Source organism: Python bivittatus, unplaced genomic scaffold (assembly GCF_059951505.1).
Source record: "Python bivittatus isolate LINGU-HERP-01145 unplaced genomic scaffold, Pbiv_v1 ctg000180_np1212, whole genome shotgun sequence".
Classification (NCBI taxonomy): Eukaryota; Metazoa; Chordata; class Lepidosauria; order Squamata; family Pythonidae; genus Python; species Python bivittatus.
In genome coordinates, this window is record NW_028277047.1 from 3,457,415 (window position 1) to 3,476,467 (window position 19,053).

A 19,053-nucleotide genomic window follows, 5' to 3' on the forward strand; every position below is an offset into this window, starting at 1 on the left:
AAAATATGTGGCTCCATTAGGAGATATTTCTAAGGGATCTCAATCAGCAAGGAAAATGCAGAGGCACGTAGGCTTATGCTGGGGAATTATAAGAATTGATCTGGAGGTGGATAATGACGATGATGCCAAAGCAGAACTCTGCCTGTGTAGACGAATACGAACATGGCCTTGAAGAAGGAATGCAGGGGCAGTTACATCAACGTCACCTTCGCTCTGAAACAGAGGAGGGGGTGAGAAAGAGTGCTCCTCCTCAATTCTCTGGGGTGCAACAGAGGGGACAGTAGAGTAGAGTTCCAGCAATCCATGTGGGGTCTGTTTTCTGTCCTGGCCACCTCCTTCCCAATTCTTGCCATTCTAAAATAGCTGATTTCCGCAGCCTTAGCCTGGGTCCTTCAGCACTTGGCTACTGAGCTGCAGTCCCTTTCCAGAAACACCTCTCTGGAGATGTCATTAGAAATAATTCTTGGGAAAGAGAAAAAAACATGGCTGTGCCTTCAAGGAAGTTGAAGGTTTGCTGGCTTCACACCTTGCAGTACGTTTTTTCAGCAGTGGAAATCATTATGGCTTGGGCCGGATCTCACACAATGCTAAGCCAGTTTGGGGGAGTATTGACCCTTCAGGGTAAGCCACTATTTCTCAGTTTAAGCACGTTTAAGATGTGTGGACTTCAACTCCCAGAATTCCCCAGCAGGCATTCTGGGAATTCTGGGAATTGAAGTCCACACGTCTTAAAGAGGCCACAGTTAAGAAACTTGGGGCTAAACCAGCAGGAGCCACCCACTTTGTAGCTTTCTCTTATCTGGGAATCAGATTATTAACTTACAGCAGTGCCTGGCAAAGCAGAGGTATGAGGGTGATTGAACTTGCCTCCCCAGCCTGTTTAAACTCCTGTAAAGAGCCAGCTTTCCTGGCTGAGCGACCTGTGTGCTTTGCACTGACAACAGCAATACAAATCACATACTGTATGAATCTTTTTCTCGTGGGATTTGAACATCAGTCGCTTAGAAGGCTGGCCTCAGCTTCCTCCTCCTTTCCTAGTTGGTAGCTTTCAGGAAATAGGATCCAAATTTTCTGACCATTCAGCTGTCGCCGTTTTCCTTGTTTTTAAGCTTTCTGACTCTGCTGCAAATCTGCGTTCTGTTTTTCATTCACAGGTGATGCAGCATCCCAGCGAGGGGGCCCTGGTCCTGGGACTCCACAGCAACGTGAAAGACGTCTCCGTCCCAGTGGCTGAAATCAAAATCTACTCTCTGTCCAGCCAACCCATTGACCATGAAGGACTCAAGTCAAAATTATCAGGTAGAAAGTGCGGGCAAATCTCTGGTAGGACGGAGAAGCCCTCTCTCCTAATTGCACATTGAAATTACCCTTGGTGAATCTGGCACTCTTGAGATGTGTTGGCCGGAAGCCCTGCTGCAACACATGGTTGCAGTTGAAATCCAGCACATGTAGAAGACCACTGGGCTCAGGAATGCTAAGGGGGTTCCAGGGAGGGAGAGGAGAGCTGCTGAAGACAGTTGTACAAGTGCTGTTTGGCAACCTGTAGAGTTGCTCGTTCATCTTAAGGCGCACAGTGTGCAGGATTGCAAGCCCAGCAGAGCCTGATGTCCACTCGTTTGCTGTGGCTTGTCAAAACAATTCGGCTTAATTCTGCCAAACATTGCTATATTTAGTCTTCTTTCTTGGAATCTTCTCCTTTTCAGTACTCTCTCCCAGATGGCTACCTAGGCAATAATTTTGGTTGCTAAGGAAACTGATGCAAATGGAGACTCAGGGCTGGATTTATTCTGATATTTGGGTTTATTACCAGCAATGTGGTGAATGATCGGATGGAACCAGGAACTGAGATGAAGTCATCACTTTTTGCCCTCCAGGGCAGCTGATACATATCTGAGCAGAATGCAGATAGGTCCATTTAACTAGAGAGTATTAGTCTAAAACAAGCTGATTTTGTACCCTTTACTTCAGAAAAAGAAGCAGTACAGGTAGTCCTCGATTTACAACCATTCGTTTAGCAATCATTCAAAGTTATGAACGTGCCAAAAAAGTGACAACCAGTTCCCACAGTCATGTGATCAAAACTCGGATGCTTGGCAGTCTGCCCACACTTATGACCACAGGGGCACTTCAACTCCCCCCACCTGCCCATCTCCCCCCATCTATGCCCTTTTGCCCCCTTGCTGCTCTACGCTGGGCAGCCACCCCAGCTGCCCTTCACCATCTTCTTGCTCCCGCTGCTGACAGCGCATGCCCGGCCAGGCTGGACTGGGCTTTTGCTATTTGGCAGAATCTTTCTTTTTACCCCATAACCAACTTTAGAGGGAGGTTAAGGAGAAGGGGAGATTTGAACCCAGTCCTCCCTAATCCCAATCCGGTCCTCAGTCCCTTCCGTGTGAAATGTGCCCTGGTGTTTCAGTGCTTTTGGACGGGTGTTGGTGTAGTTTGATCCCTCTTTTAATCTGCAGTTGTGATTTTTTAAAACTCTAATTGTTTTTAAATTGATTTGGGCCCAGCCATCATAACAGAAGTAGTGAAAGATCAGATCTGATTAGGAGTTGTTGGCCACTGTGTTAGAAGTCTTGTCCTGATCTTAAGGGATAGTGTCAGGTATTTAATAGTTTTCAGGGTCTGCAATTAATCTGAAAACTAGTTTGAACCCTGGGTTGAAATGGTATCCATTAGTATATGTTATTGCCCAGGCTTTACATCCTAGAATATGGGAAACAAAAATGTGGATGCGTCTAAAATTGTTTCCTCTCCATATTTGGGGGCTTAATTTGCTAGGGAAACAGATACAGGTTTTGATTAAGCTTTTGGCTAATCAGGGATGACAGTTATGACGCTTAAAAGGTGCTGGTTTGCTTGCAAGCCTGTCTCCTGAATGAATGATTAGCGGTTGCTTTGAATGAGAAAAACAAACTTTGAATGCCCCCAGCGGGGCTGTGTGGTTGTGAACATTTTCAAAGCTACTTAAGCTGGTCGATTAGAATCGAATGGAGATTCAGTTCAGACAGAGATTGAAAAGCAGACTGGATTCTACTGGGTGGCTTTCTTCAGGACCTAGAGAGATCATAGCCACCTGTTATCATCCTGAAGCTTCACCGTGAGTTTGATCCCGGAGCCCTGAGTGAGTTACGGACCTCCCTGAGCTTTTTTATTTATGCCGTGAATAACTAGGTTAGTTGTACAGCAGATGAGATGGTAGATTCCTAAGACAGCTAGAGTATATTCTCATCACTTTCAGATAGCAGAAGAGGAGTTTTTGTTTTCTTTTTATTGATGATGCTCCTCCACATGGAGAAAACAACAATCTTGCCCCTGGAAGTGAAAAACGAGAAACATCAAGAAGAAACTTTGGTCCAGTTTGCTAATGATTGTGCTTCCTTTCTTCCCTTTCTTCCTTCAAACCTAGCCTAAGCATTCCTTAATTTCCTGCCAGGAAGCTCTAAAGCCGTTTTAGCACAGGATAGGATGATGAATAGCATGAAAAATAGGCGACAAGATGCATTTTTCCCAGGGAACGAAATTTGGCTGCTGTGCCACAGTTAAGCTAACTTGGGTTTCTCTGAATTTGCACATCCCTTCTCCTTTTGAGTTAGCATACTGGGCCAATCTGGACCATGCATTTGGATGTGACATGGATTAAAGTGAAGCTTCCATGGGGTTTGTTGATAATCTGGGCTGTCTTCTAGATCGCTCCCCTGACATTGATAACTACTCGGAGGAAGAAGAGGAGAGTTTCTCTTCCGAACAGGAAGGCAGCGATGACCCCCTGCACGGGCAGGTGAGTCGGGCATTCCTCTCGCCAGCTCTTCCTTGCCCCGCTGGTTCCCTTTTGCGGACAGTGTCTGTTGCAGAACTGTTTGAGTTGGGTTCTGCTGGGTGCCGTTCCAGATCGATCTTTGCTGTGTCTTTGGAGCCAGATGAGACGTCAGGTCTCCTAATAAACCAAAGCCTATGGTGTTTGCCCTGTTTTAGAGAACTCTGGGATAGGTGGTTACTTGCATTCTGCAATGGCTTCTCTGTTTTCTCCCGGTAGGATTTGTTCTACGAAGAGGACGATCTTAGGAAGGTGAAAAAGCCGAGGCGGAAACTGACGTCGACTTCTGCAATCACTCGGGTGAGTCTTGTTGCTAGTGGTATCCTTCTTTTGTCCTGCATGGTTGTCAGGTTCAGCCCAAAGAACTCCATGAGACAGTACAGGTCTAGTTTGATAGCTTTTATTAGCTTCCAACCACAAGACAGATTCCTGCCAGACTGAATCTAAACTTCTCAAGCCAGCAAGCAAACACCACGAATTCCTTAGGGTGGTGCCAGTCTCATCTTCTTAACCTTCCCACGCTCCTGCTGGGGGCTAAGGAAATGCTTATCTCCCCGAGGGGGGCCTTCACCAAACCATTCCATCACAATGGTTCCTCTTAATCCAGAGACCAAACACGGCAAGGCCCGCTAGGCAGCCGTCGTCTGGGAAGATGGAGAAGATGCAAGTGGTTTCCCAGCTTTATCACACATCTGGATGTACCCGGATGGATCTCCCGCTGGTTGATGTGCCTGTGATGCTCTTGTGGTCAGAACCAACTCTGGGCTTAGTTGATTACTGCCAGTGTGGTTTCAGCCCTAAAAAGTAGATATGATAGCTAACCGTTGACCCTTATTTTGGACTCTCTGCTCAAAATCCATGAACTACTTTCAAGAAGAACTTGAGGTAGACCTGTATAGAGGGTTAGGAAGATGACCTTGATGGAAACATGCAGGAGCCATGACCTAGCCAAAGGAGGCTGAAACATTTTTTAAGTCCAGAGCTATGAGATAACATTTGGAAGTGGTTCAGGCAGACCCCTCCCTAATTCACAGGAGTAGAAGGGGGGGGGAGGTCTAGCACAATCAGACTTGCAAGATTCTGTTATTATGGCCAGTAACAATCAAAGTAGTTTTAGCCTTCCTGTGTAGTTGATTCCCTAGTCTGTTCTACCTCATGGGGCTGACAGGACCACAGCTTTCCTCTGAACTCTTGGTGGTGGAGGGGTCATCTGGCCAGTAATTTCCTTTTAACAGGAGGGTTCTCTGAGCAAGGGACGGAAGCAACATTTGGTCTTCTCCTTCCTCTTGCCAACCCTGCTAATGCCCATCTTGCCACCGCCATTGGTTCCTCTCTACCCCGCCAGGGTTCTTATCTCTGGCTGGCAGTCGAAGCAGAAACTGCCGTTTGTGGGGTTTTGTTCTGGGCCACCCAGTTGCTAATTCTTCCTGCAAAGCTGCGGCTCAACCTCAAAAGCCTACAAGCGCACAGATCACAGCCTCTGGCAGAAGAGCAGTCCACCGGCTTTGCCAAATTCAGTGTCACAAGTCAGTGATCGTGAATCGAACGGAAGAAAAGACCTACCCTGCTGGTTGGCTCCCTCGTGGAGCATAACTCCATGCCTCCACTAGGTTTGGGACAGTGTTACTTTCTGGCCTAAGAGGGGTAGAAAAGTCAGACCAAGGGTTAAATTGGGGTGAGTACATTCATTTGGGCTGGAGCTTGGAACGGTCCCCAAAACTGGGACGTAGAACGACGGGTCCCTTAGCTGAGAGGACTCAGCAAGAGACAATATCTGGAGATGATGCATACCTTAAGTTGCAACTCCTCGGGGTGTGAGCCCAACTTATTTATTCATTCAACGTGGATGCCGCCTGACTCAGCTGACATGGGGCGGCTCACCACAACAGAGTAACCAGACAACTGCAAAGTCCCCAAAAAATGAACCCAAACAAGGGCAAAAATAACTACCAAAATTATTTAAATGCCTAGGGAGCTTTCTTCCCAACCAACTTCCCTTTTGATAAACGAAGCACTTACGAAGGCTAATCTTCTCCTTCCGTTATATCTTGCTCCTTAAATGCTTCCTTCTGAAGTTGGGTCTTTGGGCATAAACTTTTGTGAACTGCCCTTCTGAAATACCCACCGTCTGAAGTCCAACCATTAACAGCTTCCTTGGAATCCTTCTGAACGGTTTGCAAGCTAAACTGGGTTGCTCCGGAGCAATTAAATAACGCAGAGATTCTACAACGATCGCTGCTGGAACCCTGCAAGACTGTTTATCTCTCCCATAGACATTTCACAGGCTTGTTATGCACGTTCCTGGGTGCTGCTGGATAGGACATCCTAGCAAAACTTAGGCTAGACTAGAATACGAAGTTACTGTGCGCATTACAAAGTTTTTGCTTATTTTGGCCCTAGTCACTGGATTGACACTTTTCCTAACAAACAAACATCACCTCTTTTTCACAGCAGCCAAATATTAAGCAGAAGTTTGTGGCTTTATTGAAAAGGTTCAAAGTCTCGGATGAGGTAAGTGTGGCGATATTTATATATCTAAGTTCCTGTATGTGCGATTTCTATTTAACTCATGACTATAGAATCTATACAAAATCCTGCTCTCGGCATTTGGTCTGTGGGGAGGGGATGGAACTTATTAGTAGCAATGTATACTTGTAAGGGGTGGGAATATCCTGAGTTTACTTCTTAATAGCTCCTCATCATGTTGGGAAGGACTTCTGTCTAAAACCCCAGAGAGTGGCTCTGGAGCCTCATGGAAAGACCTAATGTGGTTTATTTGGTTTTGGCTTTGTGTTAGCCTTTGGTTACAAACTACAGTTTGCGGCAGCTGTATAAACCCAGCCTGTATCTGTCTGCCTTAAGCGGCTTGTTCCTCTATTTCCAATTCATTTACGGTGGGTAGTTATGGGGAGGTCATGGTTTAGAAAAAGGTGACGGTGGAGCAAAATAAATTGGCTATAGCGTGGCTGCAGCCGGAAAATAAGATGCCTTTTGCTTTGTCTTCTCCTTCAGATTTTAAATGCGTTTTGTTGATTTAAAATGAGGGTGCCCTGGTCAGTGGCCAAGCTAATAACGAAGGCACAGAGATGCTGGCTTCCTTGGCCAGCCAGCCATCCTCCTGACTGTGAAGCCTTTTCTCAACCAGGTCGGTTTTGGATTGGAACACGTGTCTCGAGAGCAGATCCGGGAGGTCGAAGAAGACCTGGATGAGCTTTATGACAGCCTGGAGATGTACAACCCCAGCGACAGTGGCCCCGAGATGGAAGATACTGAGAGCATTCTGAGCACCCCAAAGCCAAAACTCAAGTAAGTGCAGCAAGGGAGGCCGGGAAACAAAGGGGGCTAAACGGAGGAAGCGTTCTTCCCTTACGTCTGCCTGCTGTTGGCAGCTGTAACTATTTAGTAAAATATTCCTAGCAATGAAGAGAATCCCATTTGGGGGAGCTAATGGGGCACACCCCAAGATTTCTAGGCAGGTTTCTTCCTCAGGAAACCCTGTTCTGTTCTTTAGAAATCCTAATTTGTGACAAGTGCATTTTCCAAGGCTAGATCCAAACGCAGAGTGGGGTCAAACACTGGGATCATAGGGAAATGGACCAGGAACCTGACTGACCTGAAACGTTCTGTGTCTGACCTAAGACACTCACATAGAACTCCTTCAATGTCAAGTCCACGATGTCCAACTCTCAGTTCTGAAGCATTCTCACACAACCAGGCTTGGGTCAGATAAATACTTCTTTATTAAGAGGTACATGTAGCTTGTAAACAGAACATTGCTAAAACTAACGCCTTGGGTAAACCTCCCTCTATTTATCCCCCCTCCCCTTATTGCCTGGCATCGTGACTCCTCCTCACCTGTTGTTGACCTCTCTCCTTCCTCCCCGAGCTTCTTCCTGGTTCTTTGGGCCCCAGCTGCCTGGCCGGCAATCAAGCCAGTCTAAATTGCCCATATATGGTTAAGCTGCTTCCCAACTCCCCTTACCACCATTAACAGCCCCCCCCTCCTTATTTACAAGTGGCAGAAACAAATCAATCCAACTCCCAACGAATGCAATACAATGGAAAACAACAACAGTTGGGTGATGCAGGTTCTGACATTCCCAGTTCACTTTTTGTCAGCCTTCCCAGGTGGACCAGACAGGAAACACAACCAGATGAGCTAACTCTACTTTATTGTAAGGCCACGTTAACAGAATCTTGCAAGTCTGAAAGTACAATTCTCCCGCCGTCTCTTTTACAGCCCGAGAAACTAGGGAGGGTCCCTTCTGAGCCTCTTTCTCCACCCATTATACAGCTGCGGGCTAAGCCATCTCTTATCTGACCATTCCCTAGGCAGCATCTCTTCACCCCATCTCTCAAGGTCTTTCTCACCTACCATTACACTTTTCCCCTCCTTTTTCATAAGAAGTTAACATGGAACTAGTCAGGGTCTTCCTGTTTCAGACCTTCAGGGGGAACATGCCATTCCCCCATCTTCGGCACCCGTTTGATTCCCCACCTTGTTCCGTTCCAGGCCGTTCTTTGAGGGGATGTCCCAGTCGAGCTCCCAGACCGAAATTGGAAGCCTCAACAGTAAAGGAAGTCTTGGCAAGGACACCACCAGTCCTGTAAGTGTAAGAAGGAAAGAGCACATGTTGAGGAAAACAGCCATCCGAGCTTCAGAAATTACAGCAAATTGTGGTTCCGGCAGGGGGAAAAAAAAGTTTTGCTATCCTGGTTGGCAGCGTCGTGTAAGATTATACCAGTTTTGGCAAACTGCTATAGGGGCTAAAGTTGCACCACATTATCCCTTTCTCAAATAGAAGGGTTGGCCTGCCTCGACTCGATCAGATCGAATTGCCCTCCTCTGAATGCGCGCTTCGCTTTGTATCTTTATCCCCGCCTCGCTGTGTGGTGGTGGATCTGACGTAGAGGTAGAGGTAGAACTGGATCTATCGCTTGATCTATTTGCAAAGGTTTTCGTGCTGCTTCCATCACTGCAGCTGGAAGGGGCTTAGAAGCATGAGTAGGTAGGAGCACCCCACAGATATTGTCCTGTGATCACAGCCCGTTTGGTGTCTAGCCGAAGACGGCCTGTAGGACTTAAGGCTGAAATGAAATCTTAGGAAGAGGTGGGGAGAAAGTCCTTCTCTGAGGTTTAGGGCCATTCTCCTCTCTGCATGTGATAAGAAAAAGAGGGAGGATGAATTCATTGGTGTGTTGAAAGAAGATAAAAGAGAAAGCTCTGGGGGAATTTCCGAACGTCCCTCTATTTTTAACCCTGTTGAGGGGAAAAGGCAGGGCTCTGTTTCATCCCGATCGTTCAGAGGTGAAAACTCTGAATGGGAAAACTCTGAAGGTTGTACTGTTGGACTGGAGCATCTGTGGTCAAAGCGGTGCGCAGCTTCCTTCATCAAATTCTTGCCTCTGATGCAGAGAGCTGCAGCACATGAAAGCTGATGCCTTTTCATAAAACACATGTGCCAGAAAAGATGCTACCAGATTCCTGGGGTTCTTTCTCCCCGCCCCCCGGTACCGTACACAAGCTCCTGGATTTAAGCTCTGCCGAAAAACAGCTGTTTTTCCCCTTCCTTTTTCTCTCCACGGCTGCTGCTGATCCAGATTGAAGCCTCTGCCGGAGACAAACTGAAACCGAACCGGAGTAAAAACGTTGATGACATCAACGAAACAGACATGCTGGTAAGTGCTTGGAAGTCGCCATCGCCCTCACCAGCAGAAGATCCCTTTTGCTTCCTTTGGATAAAAAAAATTAGTGCTGAACGTGTCTCTTCCCGCTTTCTCTAGGAAGGGAGCGAGCAGGATGCTTTTGGGGACTTGTCCACCACCTTCATTATCCCAGAAAAAATCAAGACGCCTATGAAAACAAGCAAGGGAGACCTTCAGAGCATGGCCTCGCCTAGGTAATAAACGCCGAGTTTTATTCGCTGAAGACGGTTCGTAATGGCTGACGGCCCTAAATTAAAACACGCATCAAACCTTTTTAAACACTGTAAAACTCCCCGGACTTGCCCCCTCCTCATCAGCATCCTTCAGAGCCTGTCTTCTCGCTGGAAAGGGGAAATAAACCCATCAGTGAAAACTGCCTGCAACAGGCATCCCCTAATAATACCAGCTCCCCTGTTTCTCTGCCCCTTGTCGGCTGGAGTAACAGAGAGAGAAAGGCTCTTATCCAACTGGCAGGGAGTGATGGGGGTGGCCCTGGGTGCAACCTGAGGCTATTCCATTGCACAAAATTTAGGCTTTTCTTTGTAAGCTGGAGTGAAAGATTTGGGTGCAGAGGGTTTCTTTTTGGTAGTGTGTGTGTGCGTGCACCCACACACCCACACCCACACCCACAACCTGCTCTGTTCTTTTCCCTGGCAATTTTGTAAAGACTTTTCAGAACTGATTCATTTGGAGCTCCCTAGAAAATGCTTTCTGTGCAGTGGGAATGGGCTGGGCTGGACTGGGCTTGGAAATGTCCACTTGGGACATTTGAGGGGTCTCTTGCACGAGACGTGTGGCTCAGTCCTCTTCTGTGCGCATCTTCATTCTGCCTAGAAACAGAACCCTAACGCTCAGGATTTGGGAGGCTACATTGCTTCTCCTCCAGCACCAGCCAGCGGGCTTGACCCTAGAAATGTACCGTCCTGTTAACAAATGCCCTCCCATCATGGGCTCCGTGGTTGCAAATTGAAATGCGTTACATCTGTGTTTCTCTGGACTCCTGGGGGTGGCCACAGATGCTCCTTGAATGCAAAACATGGCTTGGCTTTCTCCCGGCGCAGAACAGATGCCTTGCAGGAGACGGGTTCTCAGAAGCACCACGTGTGTGTTTGCACCGTTCGCTCCGCTCCCTTCTCTGGGCCCTGGTTTTTTTTCCCCCTCCACCCCTCCAGGCAGTGGCAGTTTGATGACTTGTTTGTTGCAGAAGGCAGCCTACTTCTGAAGCCAATCACCCGGTTTTGTCTTTGACTTTCCAACCTTCTGCTTAAGGCCTCGCCCAAGTAGGTTGGAAGCGCTTTCCATCAAGCTCCCTCCAGCTCACAGCGCTCTGAAAAACAGCACTGAATGGGTAATTTCCACCCAGTGTTCTGCTGAAGATGAAATATATTTGGTTTACAAAGGCAGTTGTTTTCCATCCTGCCAGCATTGCAGATTTCTCAGCTGTGCTTTTGCTGGATCACGCATTTGTAGCAATATTCATCTCCTGCCTTCTCCTACTGCCCCCATGACCCCAATCCTATTGTTGCTCGGAGGGACCCCTGAGCCTGTCACCATGCAAATGAAAATCTGGTGCAGAGTCCTTAGTATGAAAAGACACTTTGTTTTGGTCAAGCCTGGAATAATGGAAAATAAAGTGATTCCCCCCCCAAAGCGGGGGGGATTAAGCTTAGGAAATTTTGGACTAATATGGGTAAGGGGTCATTGTATGTGGGCAAAAGCCTATTTGCCGGTAGCTGGAATGCCTAACACATTTTTTTTTTTTAAATGCTCAGCGGACGTGGTTGAGATATTCTCATTTATGTTCATTTTTTTGCTACGATCATAAGAGCAAGAAACTGGGTTCACTCCACGTAACTGTTGCGATGAAAGCTGGAGGTCGTCAGCCTGTTTTGAGAGTCTGTTGGTGCCTCTGCACCTGCCTCAGATAAAATATTCAGCTTCTGCGTCAAGGAAGAACAACGTTGGGTTCCCCCCCGCTGTGGTGTGACTTTGATTGCTCTCCCTGGTTTACAGCACTTGGGTTATTAATTGCCACCTTTCTTCCTCCGGTGACAGCAAAATGGACAGCGCCATGCACACCCCCCGTCAAAAACGCAGCACTCCACTCAAGGAGCGTCAGCTTTCCAAGCCGCTTAGTGAAAGGACCAACAGTTCTGACAGCGAAAGGTCCCCGGATTTATGTCACAGTACGCAGGTAAGCTACAAGTACAGTCCTCCTTGCTGTGGCTCAGTCCCTCTTTCTTGGATTTTGGGAGATGGGATGGTGGTAGCAAGGGAATTAACTTCCTGTTCTGAATCTTGGGAACATCACCTTCAGTTGGGGTAAGAAGGGGAGGAATATCCTTCCCTGAGCTGTACATACCTGGTTTCACCTTGGAACTAGGAAATGTCCTTCCAGATCTGGTGAGTTGTTCTGAAGTTAGGCAGTGCCTGATTGAAAATGAATGAATGAATGAATGAATGAATGAATGAATGAATGAATGAATGAATGAATGAATGATAGTTATAGTGTCCTCTGTGTCAGCCTTCCTTGACTGGATATCCTTCAGGAGCATTAAGACTGCAACTTGCAACATCCTGGAGGGCTCCAGTTTGATGAAGGTTAGGCTATACCCATTTAAGCCGAGGATCTGCACTTGAAATGGTATGTGGGGATGACCTTGGGAAACAGGAGGAAGAGCCACAGCCTAGACAATGGTCTGATAAATGAAATTTGGATTCAAAGGAGGGTTGGGGGTGAAGAAAGAGTTTCAGAAGGGACCCTCTCTAGTTTTAGGGAGAGTAAAAGTGAGGGATGGGAGAAATACATTCGGACTTGCAAGATTCTGTTCATGTCACCTTACAATAAAGATAGAGCTAGTGCTCCTGATGGTGTTTCTTCTCTGGACTACCTCGAAGGGCTGACAGTACTTCAAAAATCGTCCACCTTTCTCCACCAGATTCCTCGCAAGATTGTTTATGATCAGTTGAATCAGATCCTCGTGTCGGATGCTGCACTGCCAGAAAATGTAATCCTCGTGAATGCTGTTGACTGGCAAGGCCAGGTAAGCAACTTGTCTCTGTGTCTCTTTACAACAACAACAACTCAGCTTCCAGCCAGCAATTTGCTGGAGGGACCCAATTCTGCTTCCCAACAGCTGGGAAGCTGTCGGTGTGTGTGATCTTGCACAAAATCCCTCAAGTAAACTTTCTTGGAGCTTCCCACCTCAAATTTGAGCATCCGGGGATAATTGAGAAAATGTAACGTTCACTTAATCAGGAAGGATCATTTCCCCTGGCCTTCAAACCAGATCCTGCAAGCTTGGACTAACCAATAGCTTGTATAAAAAAAAACATTCTGTAAGTGTTGTTTAACTTACAAGATAGATTAAGTTTTGTGTTGACAAACCAAAGCCCTCAATTGAATCTGAAGCCAGATTCGTGGAAAATGAGGCGCCGGAGGGGAGAACAGCTGGGCGATAAGAGTTGGACATTAAACAGAACAGCGAAGGGCGTCCTCTGCTTGGGCCAGGAGATGTTTTTCCAGCCGCCTGTTTATTCCAGTATTTACAAAGATGGTTGTCCCCTTCAATATATCCTTGCTCTCCTGACATTACGAACCTTTTCTGTCAAACGCTGGCATGTTCCAGGCGATGACCGATTACCTGGTTTTTCTGATGGCCGCCAGGCCAAGCGATGCCTTGAGAATCTGAGTGTGAAAGGACTAGTCTGAAACCTTTTTGGGCAAACCTGTGGCTTCAAGGGACCGAAATGCCATCCTTAGAAAAGGGGGAATGATACTTTCGAACAAAGAAAGCAGTCAGTCAGCGTATCCTGTTTCCTGTCCCTTTGAGCGTTACTTTTCCTTCTCTTGTGCCTGCTAATCCCACCAGGCGGCCTATCTCAGATTTCTATCAGCTCAGGTGTAATCGTGACATGTCAGCTTGTATCCATGGCGCTTATGGGCACTCGTTGCCAACTTCTTGGCTCGGTTCATGCGGCCTGCGATTAATCACCAGGAAGAGGTGTTCCATAGAGCAGCTGAATCAGCAAAGTGCCCCGTCCTTTCCCTCTCTGATCACATCCTTGCTTTGCTTCTAGTACGTAGCTGACCTCCTCCAGGATCAGAAGAAGCCCGTCGTTTGTACGTGCTCCACCATCGAAGTGCAAGCTGTCCTTTCTGCAATCCTCACGAGGATCCAGAGATAGTGAGTTCACAAAGCTCCGGTCAATCATTTTTCTCTCTTTTGGACTTGGCCCCTCATGAGAGGTCAAGCAAGAAATCTAGATGCTGGTGGCCTTCGTTTTCGGAAGAACAGCTGATACCTTAGAACAGCCTTGCCCCAATTGTATGTTCTCTCTCTTGCAAAGAGAGGTTGAACTTCAGACCCCCACATCAGTCAATCAATTAATCAGCCCATCAGTTACTCTCTGGAATGGCTTCAAGATGAGGATCTCCCCTGGGGGCAGGGTGGGGTCACGTCCTCATTAGTTTTCAGAAGCCCCTTGCTATTTTTGAAAGTGGATAAATGCCTTTACTTGCAAGGCTATGTGAGTGCCCAAAGTTTGGTGGCTTGTCTTCAGTTCTTCTTGGTGGCGCTTGCAGGTGTTAGTGAGATCACAATCACTTTCTGACGTCAGAAAGACATAAAATTAAGCCAGTTGCCATCTACTTCTAATTTCTGAAGAAGGTGGGTGTCCTTGTTGCTTAGGAGATGGAAGTGTAAGCCTTCTTAGAAACAGATCACCCTTGTCCCAGCCTTGTGTGAATAGGAACCATTGGAAAACACAGCCTTCTTCATTCAGAACCAGGAGAACAAACTCCTGGTTTCTCTTTGAACCCAGTGTTAGAACTCTGGCAAAGAAGTTTAATGAGGAACCTCTGGATCCTGGATTTCCTTGCGCAGGAAGCTACTGAGATACAGGCTTGGTTCTCCAGTTGAGGCCTAGACTGACTGGCTGCCTGTAAAGCAGGCTTTAATCACTTCCTTCCTCTTTACGTAATGATGGGGAGTCAGGATCAGCATAATTAAAGGCACCTTTTTAATTCCTTTCTTCAAGCCACTGCAGGATGTCCCCATCAGCGGGTGCTGGGGACTCATCACAAATCTCCCTAGAGATGATTCATTCACTGTCTGTCTAATCAGAGGCATAGCTCAACTCCGGAGACTGTGAGGTGGTTTTTCTTGGGCAGGATACCAACATGGAAATGGGCCAGGTGGTGCCGAGGCTGACTTTTGAGCACGTAGAAGCATAATTACCGCCAAGTGTTAGCCCTTCAAGGTAGTCCAGTCAAGAAGCACAGCTATGAGTCCTAACTCTATCTGTATTGTTTGGTTACGTTAACAGAATCTTGCAAGACTGAAAGTATTTCCTCCCTCCTTTCCTTTTACTCTCTGGAAAACTAGGGAGGGTCCCTTCTGAAATGCTCCCCACCCTTTTCCTTCTCTGGGCTGAGCCACCTTTTACACGCTGGTTGTCCAGTCTGGAGCTCTTCCTCCTGTCTCCCGAGGACATTCCCCCATACCGTTACATTAAGCCATCAACGATGGGGGAATTAGAGGATAGATTTTTCTGTGCATAATTTGAGTCTCAGCACCTCTGACCATAGACCCCAAGCTCTGCAGAGAACCTGTTGATGGTGCTTTTAGTTTCAAGTTGGGAAGCAAAACTCTTTGCAGGAATTTGGGGGGAGAGAGATTGCACGGTCTGCAGGACAGGTGCCCAAGCCCTAGGCTAGATTTTGGCCTCATTTTTCTGCGTGCCTGTCCTTCGTGAACCCTGCAGAAGGTGAAAGCAGACATGTAGACAAGGTTCTGCATTCTTGTCTCATCGAAACAAAAACTGGTGTTGTTGGCTTTTACGCCAGTTGGCTAAGGTTCAGACCATCCTGGAATTTTTGTATTATATTCCAGCTCTGGAGCCCCCTCTAGTGGCCACCCATCATGCTGTCAATGCATGCATGTTAAGATGTCTTCTGGAAGCTTTAAAAGCGTCCTTGCTTGTGAGGCCACCCTCCAGATCTGCAGGGTCCACTCTCAGCAAGTCTGAGGCTGAGTCCTCTGGGATCTGAAGTCTCCATCCCTGGAGGTATCTTGGATGAGCTGTGAAGAAAGGAATCTCTGCCAGACCATTATTTCACTCCCTTGAATATCTGAAAGGGATAAGAAGCGGGGTGTGGTTTGTTGGGGGGCCTAGATCCACTTCTCCCATTTCAGGAGAGGGGAGTTCCTGCCTCTCCATTGTGAGCCTTAAAGTGTGAAAAGAGGAACGCATCTTTTCAAGTGGGTTTGGCCATGCGTGCACACTCGCACACTCTTGTGCACTGTGGAACATATCCACTGCATAGTGTCCCCGCCATTCAAGAGAGGGCCCTTAACAAATAGTGCATCAACACCCCTGAAGTGCCGTCAAAGGCTGAGCCGGGCGCCCAGACTCCCGAACTGCCCTTTCTCTCTCCTTCCCTCCAGCTGCAATTGCAATTCCTCCATGCCGCGCCCCGTGAAAGTGGTATCTGTCGGGGGCCAGAGCTATCTCAGTGCCATTTTGAGGTTTTTCGTGAAGCAGCTGGCGAACAAGACGTCGGACTGGCTCAACCACATGAGGTTCCTAATCGTGCCGCTAGGTAACAGAACTGTAGCCGGTGGTGGCTGAAGTCAGGGTGGGAGACCGGTGTGTCCAAAACCAGAGGAAGGGGGGAACTGTTTTCCTCTTGCTGCTTATTCAGAGGAAAGATTCTCTCCAAGCAGCATTTTGGATCTGGCGCTCCTTGGAGGCATCAGAGAATGAGTATATGCAGAAGGTTGCTCTGTTGACTCCCGGCTGGCCATGCCTCAAAAGAGAAAATTTACCCTACTTTATCTGATTACAGATAGTCCTCATTTAGTGACCACAACTGGGACTGGCAACTCAGTTATTAAGTGAAGTGGTCACTAAGTGAACATGGCTGTGCTTATGAGCTGACTCCAGCTTTCCATGGCTTGACAGACCTCCAAAGGTGGTAAATGCAAGGATTGGTTGCCAAGTTTATTTATTTATTTTATTTATTTATTGGATTTCTCTTCCGCCCATCTCCCCTACAGTAGGGGACTCTGGGTGGGTTACTTTTTTGTCACTGTCATAAAAAGTTACTTTTTTGTCACCGTCATAACTGCGAACGGTTGCTGAACAAGGTGGTCGCTAAACGAGGACTACCTGTACTTAACCCCAAACACATTGCATTAATGCAAGCGAGACCCAATTCACAGACTCACCGCCTGAGTCTGTTTCAGTCTTCCACTTTGATCAAAAAATATTTCCTAAATCTCAGGGAGCCGTTTCTGTTGGCTTCATCTCTGCCTGCCCTTTTGCCAATAACGCCTGGCCTTTGTTTTTTCCATTGATCGTGCTTCATCCCAAAGGGGCAAAACTTTTGGAGAATTGGGCCTATTAACGAACTTCACTGTGGCTTCATACTCTCATTTTCTTAATTGATAGCCTCTCCAAATCCAGAAGATGTTTTTCCTAGGGTTGCTAACTGCAGTAGGTGAAACCAAGCCTCTGTTGCTGAAGGCAAGGGCTGATTGATGGGATGGAGAATTCCTTTTTAAAAAAAAAAAAAAAAACCTGGTGGCCTTGTGCTTTAATTCCAACAAGCGACTGAAACAGAGAGGGGAACAAAGTAATTAAATGCTGTGTTTTCTTTTGACGGTGGTTGCTTTTTCTTTCTTAATCTCGTGCTTTCTTCAGTTTGGTTGTGTCAGAAAATAATTGGTGAAAGTAAAAACCAACAGGGGAGGTTTGGGCAGTGTTTGTTGTCAAAGAAGGAGACTTTTCTCCAAGAAGACAGATGTTTCTGAGTCTTTCGGGGATGACTTCTCTACACTGGAAACTCATTTTTAGCTGGGGTTGAGAAAGAGTGCTCAACCGAAGGGCCCAAAAGATGGGTGGATCACCATCTGGGAAGGAGAAGGCGTCCTGGCACGAAGGAGTGGGCGGCTTAGAACTGGAATGGTGGAGCTTGCCAAAAACCGCAGCCATGAGAACAGCCTCCTTCCATTTCTCCCCCAGGATCTCACCCAGTCGCTAAATACATGGGCTCTGTGGACAGCAGATACAGCAATATGTTTCTGGACACCTCCTGGAGAGAACTCTTCAGCAAACCTGAACCACCTGCAATAGGTAAGCAGGTGCTTGGAGCCCCGCTTTTCAGAAAGCTCTTCTTCCCTCTGGCTATAGCCAGCCGCCTCTCCCCACCTGCGTTCTTATTCTGTGGACATTTGAGTCAAATTCAGCCCAGGATCCCACAGAATGGTCTGGTTCTCTCCCTGTGCCCCACTTAGTAGTGTTTTTGTTGCTCCAAGGCAGGGAGTAAGAACTCCTGATAGAATTACTAATGAAAACCGTGGTACAAAGACCATTTGGGGGTCATGGAGGAGCTTCAGAAATGATTTGAGATGGTTCCTGTGTCAAACCTCAGACTTTCTCTCAGTCTATATCAGTGTTTCTCAACCTTAACTACTTGAAGATGTGTGGATGTCAACTCCCAGGATTTCCCAGCCAGCATAGCTGTGGGAGTCGAAGTCCACATATCTTAAAGTGGTCAAGGTTGAGAAACACTGGTCTTCTTTGCTACTCCTGATCACCTGTCTGGGTCTTGTTCGCAGAAGTCCTAACATTTCCAATGACTCTTGAACCTGGGAGCTCAGAGAGTGGGGTAAAGGCTCCAAGTTCCCTTTTCAATCAGCCTGACCTGTTCTTTGGGTTCTTTTCTCCTCCAGAGCCCTTGGACGTGGTCGGCCGGATCACACAGTACGTGAACGGAGCCAATGTGACTCACCAGCTGCCCGTGGCGGAGGCCATGCTAACCTGCAAACACAAATTGTAAGTTCCCGTCAATATCTTTGGGGCGATTCTGCCAAAGGTGACTAAACTGAGCAAAGGCATCTCCTTGGATAAATGAGTAAATGTTTTCAAACTAACTCTCGGCCCGTCTGTCAGTTTGTTGGAATCTTAGACCGGGACAAAGGGGAATTCTGAGAGTTGAAGTCCACCCATCTTCAAGTTGCCACGGTTGAGAAACACTGCTCTTCAGCAATTCAGGCAGGGATCCAGCCTTTGGCCTATGCCTTTCTTGGCAGACCAGCAATTTGATTGCTTAGGCAAACATTTTAGCACCATATATAAGGTTACTCGAAAGCCTGTGTGTAAGGATCAGTTTATTGTTGAAAGCTGTAAAATAGGGAAAGGGATGAGAAGCAAGCCATCAACCGTCACCTTTCCTGTTTCCTTTGCCTGCAGCCAAGATGAAGATTCCTACCAGAAGTTCATCCCTTTCATTGGGGTAAGCAAGTCTTAGATCCTTGGCTATTTGAAGGCCAGTTGATTTCAGATGGCTTTTCCCAAATCCAGTCGCACAGATTATGTCAATAATACAGGTAAAGAAAACCAGCTTGTGGGAAACAAATGGACAGCTGGGTGCTTTTGACCCGGGTAACCCTGCTTAGTTACTGGCTCAGTTGCCAGTTAGCGTTGCCAGGCTGCTGCTGAACGGAAGTTGTGGCAAAAAC

At 47.2% G+C, this 19,053-nt stretch overlaps 1 protein-coding gene across 2 annotated transcripts in view; it reads left to right on the top strand.

The window, feature by feature from the left end:
- The window catches only part of PACS1 (phosphofurin acidic cluster sorting protein 1), a 45,532-nt gene that overhangs the window by 20,221 nt on the left and 6,258 nt on the right, over window positions 1-19,053 (top strand). Inside the window, exons 5-19 of one of the 2 annotated variants that reach the window (XM_088137310.1) lie at window positions 1,155-1,299; window positions 3,693-3,784; window positions 4,040-4,120; window positions 6,272-6,331; window positions 6,966-7,126; window positions 8,334-8,427; window positions 9,422-9,499; window positions 9,605-9,720; window positions 11,582-11,720; window positions 12,466-12,570; window positions 13,607-13,713; window positions 15,976-16,130; window positions 17,555-17,665; window positions 18,265-18,367; window positions 18,785-18,827. In XM_088137310.1, coding sequence (XP_087993436.1) covers window positions 1,155-1,299; window positions 3,693-3,784; window positions 4,040-4,120; window positions 6,272-6,331; window positions 6,966-7,126; window positions 8,334-8,427; window positions 9,422-9,499; window positions 9,605-9,720; window positions 11,582-11,720; window positions 12,466-12,570; window positions 13,607-13,713; window positions 15,976-16,130; window positions 17,555-17,665; window positions 18,265-18,367; window positions 18,785-18,827 — 1,590 coding nt within the window. The remainder of the gene's footprint in view (window positions 1-1,154; window positions 1,300-3,692; window positions 3,785-4,039; window positions 4,121-6,271; window positions 6,332-6,965; window positions 7,127-8,333; window positions 8,428-9,421; window positions 9,500-9,604; window positions 9,721-11,581; window positions 11,721-12,465; window positions 12,571-13,606; window positions 13,714-15,975; window positions 16,131-17,554; window positions 17,666-18,264; window positions 18,368-18,784; window positions 18,828-19,053) is intronic. The other variant, XM_088137311.1, reaches the window with a different exon arrangement.